This window comes from Bos indicus x Bos taurus, chromosome 28 (genome assembly GCF_003369695.1).
Source record: "Bos indicus x Bos taurus breed Angus x Brahman F1 hybrid chromosome 28, Bos_hybrid_MaternalHap_v2.0, whole genome shotgun sequence".
Classification (NCBI taxonomy): domain Eukaryota; kingdom Metazoa; phylum Chordata; class Mammalia; order Artiodactyla; family Bovidae; genus Bos; species Bos indicus x Bos taurus.
The window spans coordinates 5,845,891-5,858,798 of NC_040103.1; the positions used below are offsets into that span (position 1 = coordinate 5,845,891).

Below are 12,908 nucleotides of genomic sequence, written 5' to 3' on the forward strand. Positions count from 1 at the left end.
GACCCAAACTTCCTTCAGGAGGCCTCTCCCCGCAGCCTGGGGAAATTTCAGCTCCCAGGTTCGGTCCCAGAGCTTCGTAAACGGCGCTCACCTGAGCAGCACTGGCTTAGTAAAAGGCTTTTAAGCACACCTCCTCACAAACACCCTACCTAAGACCAATACGGAGGCTGTAGCACACAAACCCAGGGAAGACCATACTAATCACCCTTGCGTCTCTGAACGGTGGTCTCGGCGAGGAACAGGACTGAGAGTGGAGGGCGCAAGCGCAGACCGGCGCGGAGGGCGGAAGCGCACACCGACGCTGAGCGCAGAGGGCGCATGCGCGGCCTTACGGCTCGTTGCTTCCGGCCGGTGGAGGAGGGGACTGCGGCCCTGGGGGACGGACCCTGGGTCGCGACCTCTCCCTGGTACCCGGCTCGGCGACTTCGACCCCACCCCTACCCGGGCCGTGACCCCGACCCGAGCCTACCCGTATGGCCCGGCACGTGTTCCTGACTGGGCCCCCAGGTATTCTTGCCCGTGTCCGCACCCTCCACGAGGCCGAGGGGTGGGCGTGGGGGGCGCGTGGGGTTGCGGCAGCCGGTGCTCTCCGCCTCTGAAATTCCGGGTGTTAAATTACAGGCTTGGTGGTCAGAAGCCTGCGTTTCCTTTCCCGGAAAATGTGATTGAGTCCATAAGGTAAATGAAATGAAGCGAACTTCAGGAGGGCGAGACCAGCTTGTGATGGGGTGGCACCTGGACTTTCGTATTAAGGTGTTAAGTAGGATCAAAGGCAGTAGTACTACTACTCCTGGTAGCTCAGACGGTAAAGAATTCCCCTGCCATGCGGGAGACCCGGGTTCGATCCCTGGGTGGGGAAGATCCCTGGAGGAAGGCGTGGCAACCCATTCCAGTATTTTTGCCGGGAGAATCCCATGGACGGAGGAGCCTGGTGGGCTACAGTCTGTGGGGTCGCAAAGAGTTGGACAGGTCTGAGCGACTAACATTTTGAAGTTGTGATGTGCACAGGCCATATTTCAGGATCTCTGCCACCACCGAAGGTGTCTGATTTCTGTCGATAATCACACGCGCCTGCATTTATCATGAAAGAGCGGAATTCCAGTTGCAGGATAGTGCAACCGTGTTCCCTATCCACCTTCACTGACAGCGCCCCCCACCCCAATTTCCTGCATGAGTGAGGTCGCAGGTTGAGAGCCTTGGTACCCCAACACAGGGGGGCTGGGTACTGGGCACCCCCACCCAGACCCTACCTTGGTGCCTGTCCCTTCTAATGCAAATCCCTCCAACCTTAGGCTGTGAAGGTCTCATCTTGGAAAGGAAGTAGCTTCCCTAGTGGCTCAGACGGTAAAAGCGTCTATCTGCAATGCTGGAGACCCGGGTTCGATCCCTGGGTTGGGAAGATCCCCTGGAGAAGGAAATGGCAGCCCACTCCAAGCAGTATTCTTGCCTGGAAAATTATATGGACGGCGGAGCCTGTTAGGCTACTGTCCATGGGGTCGTAAAGAGTTGGACACGACTGAGCGACTTCACTTCACTTCAGTGTGCGTTTAAATGAGACTGGTGGAACAGATAGATGCCTCTTAAGCCAAGATGCTGCACATAGATAAGGCATTACTAAAAGAAGAGACAGGAAGGTTGTGGCAGCATCAGATTAAGACAGCATTATATAGATTAATGGAGAACAGCAACAAAAAAAGATGGGTTTTGAGTACAGAAAGTGATTCTTTAGCTTCTTTGCAGTTTCAGATTAGCTGTGCATTCAGATAATCAACCATTGTAACCCCAGCCTGAAATTCTCTTTCACTTTTTTTTAATAAGCATCTTTAGCTTTTAGGACCAAAGGCTAACTTAATGTTGCAGATTCTGGAGTTTTATATTTATAGGGCAATGGGGGAGTGATGAGGTGGAAGGTGTTTTGAGAAATTTCTAATATCCAGAGGTACTCCTTAATATTGTAAAAGAATGTCTTCTAAAAGTTGATTTGTCATCCTTTATTTGAAACTTTATTTGAAAGTTTTCTCAGCAGCCTGGCCCCAAGACATCTATGTGTTTCATAACAGAGGTGGCTTATTTTTATGATTGTACTTGCCTGAGTCCTGGAGGTGGGTAAGGACAGAGGCCAGCCAGGCCAATACTGGTTCTTCTTTCTATTTCCTTCTTTATAAAAGCTTTATATGTATACACATGATTGAAAGACTCAGTGCTACAGTGTAGCTTTCTTAAGCCTGGCCTTAAACCCACTAACTTTCTCTTCCTCCCAGTTTTCCCAAAGCAGTTATACTATAATTTTAATTAGCTCATTGGTCAGTGTTGATGGTATTTTGACTATAAAAGTAAACCACAGAAGAGCCATGGAGCCAAGAGTATAATGTATTTTCCCTTTATGCACAACATTCCCCCCCCCCCCCCCCCCCCCCCCCCCCCCGGCAACTCTTGGGAGTTTTCTAATGTTTTTTCATTGACTTAGTATCTTTCTATCACTAACCCAATCCCAAACTGTGCCTGCTGTCTGAATCTCTACATGTTCAGACATCAAGTATCTTCTCAAAGATACTCATATACACTCTCAGGGCCCCACTCGTGTCCTTCACACTTAGCAATTTTTCCCCAACTTCCAGCTGTACAGCCTGTGACCTATCCTCGAGGGCTTTCTCTGACCCCTGCCTGCACCTCTGCCTGCACATGGGGCAGGCCTGAAGGGCCAGGGAGTTCCTGCCCCCTGAAGCAGCCTTGACTCTTGACAGTTGGAAGTTGGTGGGTAAACTCCTTCCTCACTCATCACACAAGAGAACTCTGAATCTAAAGCTGTCTCCTAGGGTTTCTCAGTGGGATTAGACTACCCACTGATAACTTGTTTGATAATGCAGTCACCTCCCCACCAGTGTGTTGTCTTCGGGGGTTGCTTCCCAAATTAAACAGCCTGCACGTGAGTCTTTATTTCACGGTCCACTTTATAGGAGAACCAGAACCAAAATAATTCTGGGGCTTTCCAACCTGTTCTTTGTGAATGTGGTGTGGGCCTTTGATTTTGGGGTTTCCTTCCTACAGGTCACTTCTTAGCCAGTGTAGCTAGCACTAGGGTAGTTAAATTAACAGATGAAAAATTAGCTGAAAAATGTCTAGAGCTGAAGAAGAAAAAAGAGACTAGAGCTAAATGCCTCCTCTTGGTTTAAATCTTCTCCCTAACAGATCAGACCCACGATATTCCCTTTTATTACAGCTGTTCCATTTTGTCCTTTGCATAATGTAAATAGCTTTGCTTTTTTCTTAAAGTAAGAGTAATATTTACTGTAAGACCAAAAAAAGAAAAAAATCTAGAAAGTTATAAAGAAGAAATTGAAAGTCCCTTGGATTTACAATACAGAAACAAATACTATAAATCTTTCTGTTCTTCTCGACATTTTCTTCTGGAGACACCTACATACTTCACTTTTTTTTTTAATTGAGATATAGTTGATTTACAGTATTCTGTAAGTTTCATGTGTATAACAGTGATTCACAGTTTTTCAAGATTCCATTTATAGGTACTGTAAAATGTTGGCTGTGTTTCCCTGTGCTGTACAATATATCCTTGTAGCTCATTTGTTTTATATGTAGTAGTTTGTGCCTCTTAATCTCCCCGTCCTACCCCTTCCCTCTCCCCACTAGTAACCACTAGTTTGTTCTCTCTGTCTGTGAGTCTGTTTTTTTTAATTATATAAAACTAGTTTGTTCTATTTTTTAGATTCCATATGTAAGTGATACCACACAGTATTTGTCTTTCTCTGCCTGAATTATTTCACTAATCATAATACCCTCCAGGCCCATCCATGATGTTGCAAATGGTAAAATTTCATTCTTTTTTTTACAATTGAAAAGTATTTCATTGTATTGTATACCATATCTTTGTCCATTCATCTGTTGGAAACTTAGGTTGCTCCCATATCTTGTAAATAATTCTGTTATGAACATTTGGGGGTACATTTATCTTTTCAAAATAGTGTTTTCATTTTCTTTGGATATATACCCAGGAGTGGAATTTCTGGATCATATGATAGTTCTGTTTTTCGTTTTTTGAGGAGCCTCTATACTGTTTTCCATAGTGGCTGCACCGGTTTACATATAACAGCATACGAGGTTCCCTCTTCTCCACATCTTTGCCCGCGTTTGTTATTTGTGGTCTTTCCAAAAAAAAAAAAAAAGTAATGGAATACTACTGTGTATTCCTGCTGTTTCTTAACGTGCTTTTTCTCCATATATTATTTTCATATGTTGCGGTCTGTTTTCCATGCTAAGCAGTAAGCTCTTTCCATATGTAAACAGTGTTCTCTAATGGTTGCATGAGATTCCTGTGGGTTTATGTCATTATACACGCGATACCATAATTTAACAATCCGTTATGAATCAACATTAAGTTGTTTCAGAGAAGTCCCAAATTACACATCAACAGAGGCCATTTGCCTGTCTTAAGCGGATTCTTCCGCGACTTCTCTAAAGCAGCAGTTACTGAGGGACACAGGTGGGGTTACATTCTCCTAGTGCCATGAGCGTGGGCTGCTGTTCATGTTTCAAAAGGCCGGACACCATTGTTTGTTAGTGTGAAATTTGGAGGAAGAATGAACTAAATGAGAATAGCATCATATTTTATTTCAAGTAAAAAGCTAATCTTAGGAAACCCTGATGACTCTGCATGGGCAGCCATAGGAATATTATGACTTGCAACCCTGTCGTGTCTCATGATAGCTGTGTTGCAGGCTTGGTTTCCCATTTGGGGGTAATTATGATGCCACTGACTTATCTATATGAGAACAAGGTTCATAGGAAATAAACAAAGTCATGGTGGCAGATGAAGGCCCCTGTTAACCTGTATGGTCTCTCTCAGTTGTCTAACCATGAATAAGTTGCCTGTCCTCTCTGTGCTTCAGTCTCTTCTTCTGTAAAATAGGGACAACTGCTTCAGAGGGTGACTGTGAAGAATTAAGCAAGAAAATGCTTGTGAGGCGTGCGAGACCAGGGCCTGGCTCCACTGTCAGGGAGTAGTAGTGTTAAATAGTATTTAACTTGTAAGCACCCAAGGGTTAATCAGAATAGTCCATGGGCCAGGCTGGGAGGAAAGGAAGGGGTCCTGGTGGGGAGGATGAGTGGGTGGAGGTGCATAGGTTATAATTTGGGAAGAGGTTGGGGGCAAGTCAAAGGAATACTTGGGAATACTCTAGGAGGTGATGGAGATCAAAGCAGTCAATTCTAGGAAATCAGTCCTGAATATTCACTGGAAGGACTGATGCTGAAGCTGAAACTCCAATACTTTGGCACCTGATCCAAAGAACTAACTCATGGGAAAAGACCCTGATGCTGGAAAAGATTGAAGGTGGAGGAGAAGGGGATGACAGAGGATGAGATGGTTGGATGGCATCATCAACTTGATGGATATGAATCTGAGCAAGCTCCGGGAGTTGGTGATGGACAGGAAAGCCTGGTGTGCTACAGTCCATGGGGTCACAAAGAGTTGGACACGACTGAGCAACTGAACTGAACTAAACTAAACTGAACTAAGGAGGTGATGGAAGGCATGGCCAACCTGATGGGATTGCTTCTCTGGAGAAAGTTGAAATATTGCCATTTCTAGTAGTGTTGGAGGTATCTAAGAGTCCCATTTTGGGGAGCCATACATTGTAAATACGAGGAGAAATGAAGGGATGTTCCCACTGTTAAACGTAGGTTCAGAGTGTCTTGAAATCCTAACTTAAAGCATCCAGCCTTTGCCTGAGGCTTGACCAGCTTTACTTTCTAGGTGCAAAAGTTTGCTCCCTCAAGAAGAGTAAACCTAGGAGAAGACAAAAGCTTGTCTTGTAGGATGCAAATTGCACTTGAAATTATCATCAGAAAGCCACTCGGTTCTCCGATTACGTATGTGACAAAACTAATAATGTTTCGGAATTTAAAAATAAACTTCAGTGTACCATTCACATTTTTATTATGCTTGTTTTCTACTTGAAATTAAAAAGTTTTAGCACCTGGAGCAATCAAAGTTAAGTGAAGTTAATATTCATAAAAGCTGTTTGAAGCCCATTTCTCTCCTGGTTGTTATGCTCCAACAAGGCAGTGGTTCCTGATAGGCTTTTTTTTTTTTTTTTTTTCCTCTAGGAGTTGGAAAAACAACGCTGATCCAGAAAGCCACTGAAGTTTTAAAGTCCTCTGGCATGCCTGTCGATGGGTTTTATACAGAAGAAGTCAGACAAGGAGGAAGAAGAATAGGGTTTGATGTTGTCACGTTGTCTGGCATCCGAGGACCTTTATCCAGAATTGGGTACTGCAGCTTCATTTCTGAAGTGTTTTTTCTTTTTTTTTTTTTTGACCATGCCTCATGGCATGCAGGGTCTTCGTTCCCCGACTAAGAGATCAAACCTACGCCCCCTGCATTGGAAGCGCAGAATCTTAACCACTGGACCACCAAGGGAGTCCCTCTGGTGTTTTATTCTCCTGGGGCCCAGGGCTGAGCCAGGTGGTCCCTTCTGTCTAAAGAATCTTGAGCCTTTATGGCTTTCTTGGCATCAAAGAAAACAGGTTGAAGTCATCATATGAAAACCAAAGTTGAAAATACCGTATTTCAGGGCAAACTTATTCCACTGAATAGTAAGCTCTTCTCACTTGGTACCTTGTGGCCCTGTTCCTATCACTCTTGTAAGACAGGTGATACACCAGCTCTTGGAGGTAACTGCCAGGCTGTGGGTAGTGGTGTGTGCACCAGCGTTAGCCCTGTTCTCAGGAGAGAATGAGGAATCAGATCAGCTTTGCTCACTGCCACTCTCTGTGTAGGTGATTTTTAAGGATGGTTTAGCACATGGAGAAGGCCAGAGGCTCAGTGGAGCAGCTAAAAATCAGAAGTCAGTACAGGGGTCTCTCAACAAGGAATGCACTATCCTTATCTTTCAGGTCAGAGCCTCTGCCTGGAAAGCGTGAGTGCCGTGTAGGGCAGTACGTGGTGGATCTGACGTCCTTTGAGCAGCTGGCGCTCCCGGTCTTGAGGAATGTGAGTGTGTCTTTCTGCTTCTGAAGCCCTGCTGTTCTTAGTACCTTGTGGGAATTGCTAGCCCCGGGAACAGAGCGGCTTTTGCTCTACAGAGACGTCAGTTTTGTGCTTTACAGCTTAAAAGTCTTCAAGTGATTGAGCTTATGTAATTTACTGTCACTCTGAACTACAAGTAAATTCTTTGTCACAGAAATTCAGTACATGTAAAAGACTTTATCCTGGGTGGGCTTTGATGCCAATCTTCCACAGACCCCAAAGATAAGTCTTTCCTCTGATCTTCCCCTTGTTTATATTTTAACCCTGTCTTCACACCACAACAAATAAATGTTTAGGAATGTAAAATGTCATTGTATAAACATAATGGTAAGAACTTAATACATTACATCACTGTATTGCTGCTGCTACTGCTAAGTCACTTCAGTCGGTTTTACTCTGTGCGACCCCATAGACGGCAGCCCATCAGGCTTCCCCGTCCCTGGGATTCTCCAGGCAAGAACACTGGAGTGAGTTGCCATTTCCTTCTCCAGTGCATGAAAGTGAAAAGTGAAAGTGAAGTCGCTCAGTCGTGTCCGACTCTAGCGACCCCATGGACTGCAGCCTGCCAGGCTCCTCCGTCCATGGGATTTTCCAGGCAAGAGTACTGGAGTGGGGTGCCATTGCCTTCTCCAACATCACTGTATTACCTGTTATTAAAAAACAAACACACACACACACAAAACAGCATTATTGAGGTTGGGCTTCCCAGGTGGCTCAGCAGTAAAAAGTCTGCCTGCCAAAGGAGGAGACGTAGGAGACACAGGTTCAATCCCTGTGTCGGGAAGATCTCTTGAAGCAGGAAATGGCCACCCGCTCTAGTATTCGTGCCTGGAGAATCCCTTGGACTGAGGATCCTGGTGGGCTATAGTCCACAGGGGTCACAAAGAATTGGACATGACTGAGCAACTGAGCACATTTTGAGATATAATTCACGTACTGCACAATTCACCCATTTGAAATATACAGTTCAGTTTTTTTCTCATTTACTTACAGGATTGTGCAACCAACTATCATAGCCCAATTTTTGAACATTTTTGTCATCCCCAAAAGAAGCCCCATTCCCATAAGCAATCTCCATTCCTATGTCTCTGCTGTTCTTTGCAACCACTATCCTACTTTTTTGTCTTCAGATTTGGCTATTCTGAATATTTTCTGAGAAGGAAATAATATAGTATGTGGTCTTTTGTGACTAGCTTATTTTATTTAGCATAATACTTACAGGGTTTATCCATATCACAGCGTATATCAGTACTTTGTTCCTTTTATGGTGATATGATATTGCATTGTATAGATACACCACAGATAATTTATTCTTCAGCTAATGGCGATATAATATTGCACTGTATAGATACACCACAGATAATTTATTCTTCAGCTAATAAGCATTTGGATGTGTTTCTACTTTTTGCTATTATGAATGATGTCGCTCTGAACATTTATGTACAAGTTTTAGTGTAGAGATCTGTTTTAGTTCTCTTGGGTATATACCTACAAGTGGAAACGCTGGGTCATGAGGTAATATTATATATATAACTTTTTGAGAAATCACTAGTGTTTTCCAAACCAGCACTGCTGTTTCACATTCCCACCTGCAACGAATGGGGGTTTCATTTTCTCTATAGCCTTGCTAATTACTGTCTCTTTCTAATTATGTACAGTCTCCTAGGTGTGATGCGGTATCGCATTGTGGTTTTGATATGCACTTCCCTGTCGATCTCTGATGTTGAGCATCTTTTCACGTACTTATTGGCCATTTGTATATTTTCTTTGGAGAAATGTCTTTTTCTTTAGCCCATTTTTTAATTGCTTCAGTTGTCCTTTTATTACTGAGTTGTAAGATTTCCGTGTGAGTCCTGGATACCAGCCTGTTTTCAGATAACTGATTTGCTGGTATGTGGTTGGCTGTGCCTTCCCCGTCTGTGGCTGTGGAGACAAACTGCCGTGCGAGTTCATATGAGGGATCGAGCGTCCGTGGATTTGGTGTGTGGGGGACGGCCCTGCGACTCGTCTCCCTTGGATACCCAGGGACGCCTGTATTTATCTGCTCTGTAGTTGTCTTTCTAGATGTGAGGACACAAATGTTTTTTTTTGAAAAGTCTGGTTCATCTATTTTTCTTATGTTGTTTGTGCTGTGGCGTTTTACCAAAGAAGGCTTTGCCTGATGCTGTTTGATGGAGATTTATTTCCATCTGTTCTTCCAAGAACTTTATAGCTTTACTAATGCATTTAGGTCTGTGGTCTGCTTTGAATTGGTTTTTGTGTATGGCGTAAGGTATGGATTAACATTCTTTTGCATGTAAATATCCAGTTGTTTGAGAACTGTTTGTTGAAAAGACTCTTTCTCCATTTAATTATATTGACACTCTTTTACAAATCAGTTCAATTCTGTTTTCAATTCTCTTCAGTTTATCCTCATGTCAGTTCCATCTGTTCTTATATCAGAATGACAGTGTTTGATGACTGAAGCTGGGATGTTGATAGAGGTTGTGTTGAACATGTAAATCAGTTTGGGGAGTATTGCCATCTTGGTGGTGGTGCTTTAGTCACTAAGCCGTGTCTGATTCTTGCGATCCCAAGGACTGTACCCTGCCAGGCTCCTCTGTCTGTAGGATTCTCCAGACAAGAAGACTGGAGTGGGTATTTCCTTCTCCAGGGGATCTTCCCAACCCTGGGTCTCCTGCACTGCACGCAGATTCTTTACCAATTGAGCTATGAGGGAAGCCCCATTGCCATCTTAACAATATTGAATCTTTTGACCCATGAACTTGACTTATCTTTATATTTTCTTAGACTGTCTTTGATTTTGTTCAGTCACATTGTTCTAAGGTTTCCAGCATACAAGTCTTATACTTCTTTTTAAAAAATTTATACCTTTTTGTGAAAGTTTGCCAATTTTATTTTTAGAATGTTCATTACTAATGTATCCTGCAACCTAGGCAGACTCATAGTTCTAATAGTTCTTCAGTGAATTTCTCAGAATTTTCTATTTACAAAATGATATCATCTGCAAATGGGGAAAATTTTACTTCTTCCTATTTGCTTTGGTTGCCTTTTATTTTTTCTTTCCTAATTGCTTCATCCAGGAGCCCAATTCCGTGAGTTTGTGAAGAATTGGTATTAATTTTTCTTGAAATGTTTGCTGGAATTGACTAGTGAAGCCATGTGGGCCTAGGTTTTTCTTTATGGGAAGCTTTCTAATTATGAATTCAATTTCTTTCCTTGTTATGCATCTGCTGGTTTTTTTATTTCATGCTGAATTAGTTCTGGTAATTGTGTGTCTGTTAGTAATTTATTTGTCCATGTCGTTAGATAGAAAGTTACTTAATTTGGCATACAGTTGTTCATATATTCACCTATAATCCTTTTTACTTTGCAAAATCTGTTATATTTTCCCTTCTTTCATGCATTTTAACTGTTGTCTCTTTTTGGACAAAACTAAAGGTTTATCAATTTAGTTGACCTTTTCAAAGAACCAACTTTTGGCTTTGTAGGTTGTGTATTACTTGTTTTTTGCATTCATTCATCAAACATTTATCAAATCCTTGATATACAGTCATGAGCAAAACATGTTTTCTACTCTCTCAAAACTCTCATTCTAGTGGGAAATGTAGATATTAAGCAAATAAATGGATAATTGTCATAAATGCTGCCAAGAAAAAGGAGTGCTGTGAGAGAGATGAGAGGAGCTGACTTTAGATCTGGTGACCAGGAAAGAGCTCTGGGGTGGCGGCATTTGGATGAAATGAAAAGGTGAGAAGGGCACCATCACTTCTGGGAGAGAATACTGGGGTGTTTTGTGGAGGTCTGGGGAGAATGTTGTGGGTGACAGGAGCAGAGACGCCGAGGCCTCGGGGCCCTGGGCAGGAGCAGGTAGGGAAGGAGGGACGCTTGCTGAGGTGGGTGGAGTCACGCCATGCAAGGTTTTTGTGGACCATATTAAGGACTATGGGTTTTGTATCGTCTGTTACCGACTTACAACTCTGATATACTTTTGTGAAAATTGAATAGTATGGACCCGTCTCGAGAGGCAGTTCTTTATCAACTCCGTGCTGGGTGGCCTTCCTGCAGCCCGTCGTCCTCCCCATCCTCCTGCACACGGCTCAGCCTGCCCCCCACGTGCCAGCCTTCCACCCTTGTCATTTGCCCTTTCTGTGGTCAGCGGGCTCCTCATATCTTGGCTTCTCTGCTCTTTTTTTTTTTTTGATACTCAGGGCTCAGCTGAAATAGACAGGCTTTGGTAAGTGCTCAGGGCTCCTGCAAGTGTTGGGTGTGCCTGCAAAGGGCAGCTTCTGACTCTGAGGGCCCTCGGGGTCTTGCACTGTGTTTTGGTAGCAGCTGCTGCTCCTCTAAATTTCTTTCTCTCGGAACTTTCTCTCATACCCTCTGCTGGGGACTCTGGTGCCTGTTGTATTGTGTGGAAGCCGTCAGGAAACATGGTATTTTTATCTCTAGTTATTTTACCATCCAGTACATACCTCTCCACTTAAATGTTAGAGAAGCAAGTGAAATACTTCAAATAAAATTCCAGATGATGACTCTGGCTTTGGATACTGGATCGATATAAGGAATTGATTTTTACGCACCTTGCTTAGAGCAGACAATCCCGGGAGAGCAGTGTGTACATATGGGCTTGATGTCTAGCTGCAGGATTATATAAGAAATCGTGTACTGACCTGAATAAGAGCTAGAATCGCTCTCCCTTTTTTTTTTTTTTAATTAAAAGAGGAAAAAACCCAGACTTTTCCAGTATTTTATAGTTTGATTACCAAACCCAGACTTTCACATTCTAGTTAGGAAAAATTCCAAGGCTTCAGGTCAAGGTCATCAGTTTCTTTTCTGAAGCAGAAATTTTTCTTCCCTCTCATGTATTTCATTGGAATGAAGAAAGGAAAAGGAGTTAGTGTTTTGCCTTTATACTGAAGGAAAAAAAAAAAAAAGAAAAACAAATTTTTAAAGTAACTGGGCAAGAAAAATAGATTAGAGAGACAGATTTTATTATTGGCAATTGGAATGACCAATTCCAATTGGTCATTGGAAACCAAAGTAAACTGAAAGTTTTAGAACACATTTAGGCAGTCAGAGCCTATTTAAAATGTTTTTTAATTGAAATATTGTTGATCTACAGTGTTGTGTTAATTTCTGCTGTATAGCAAAATGACTGTTATATACATATATGCATTCTTTTTTGTATTATTTTCTATTATGGTTTATCCCAGAATATTGAATATGGTTCCCTGTGCTGTATAATAGAACCTTGTTGTTTATCCAGTCTATGTATAGTAGTTTACATCTGCTAACCCCCAAGGGCTGCCCTGGTGGCTCAGTGGTAAAGAATCTGCCTGCAGTGCAGGAGACCCAGGTTCAATCCCTGGGTTGGAAAGATCCCCTGGGAAAGAGAATGGCTACTCACCTCAGTATTCTTGCCTGAAGAACCCCATGAATGGAGGAGCTTGGTGGGCTACAGTCCATGGGGTCACAAAGAGTCAGACACAACTGAGTGACTGACACCCCAAACTCCCAGGCCATCCCTACCCCCTCTTCTCCCTTGGCCACCATGAGTTTGTTCTCTGTGCTGTGAACCTGTTTCTGTTTTCTAGATAAGTTCATTTGTGCTATTTCTATTTAATTTTTATTTTGCTATTTATTTGTTTACTCCTTTGGCTGTGCTGGGTCTTCATTGTGGCACACAGGCTCCCCATTGCTGCACAAAGGCTTTCTCTAGTTGAGGTGCATGGACCTCTCACTGTGGTGCCTCCTGCTGTTCAGAGCACAGGCTGCTGAGTGCGAGGGCTTCAGTAGCTGCAGCATGTGGGCTTCGTTGCACTGCGGCATTTGAGATCCCAGGTCCTGGACTAAGGCTTGA

General features: G+C 43.2%; 1 protein-coding gene across 3 annotated transcripts in view; it reads left to right on the top strand.

Annotated features, from left to right (window-relative positions):
• Positions 1–318: 318 nt before the first annotated feature.
• The window catches only part of NTPCR (nucleoside-triphosphatase, cancer-related), a 38,344-nt gene continuing 25,754 nt past the window's right edge, over positions 319–12,908 (top strand). For 2 of the 3 annotated variants that reach the window (XM_027530533.1, XM_027530536.1), the window contains exons 1-3: positions 319–507; positions 6,124–6,286; positions 6,913–7,009. In XM_027530533.1, coding sequence (XP_027386334.1) covers positions 474–507; positions 6,124–6,286; positions 6,913–7,009 — 294 coding nt within the window. In that variant the 5' untranslated portion in view covers positions 319–473. Of the gene's footprint in view, positions 508–621; positions 679–6,123; positions 6,287–6,912; positions 7,010–12,908 lie in introns of all 3 variants that reach the window. The other variant, XM_027530535.1, reaches the window with a different exon arrangement.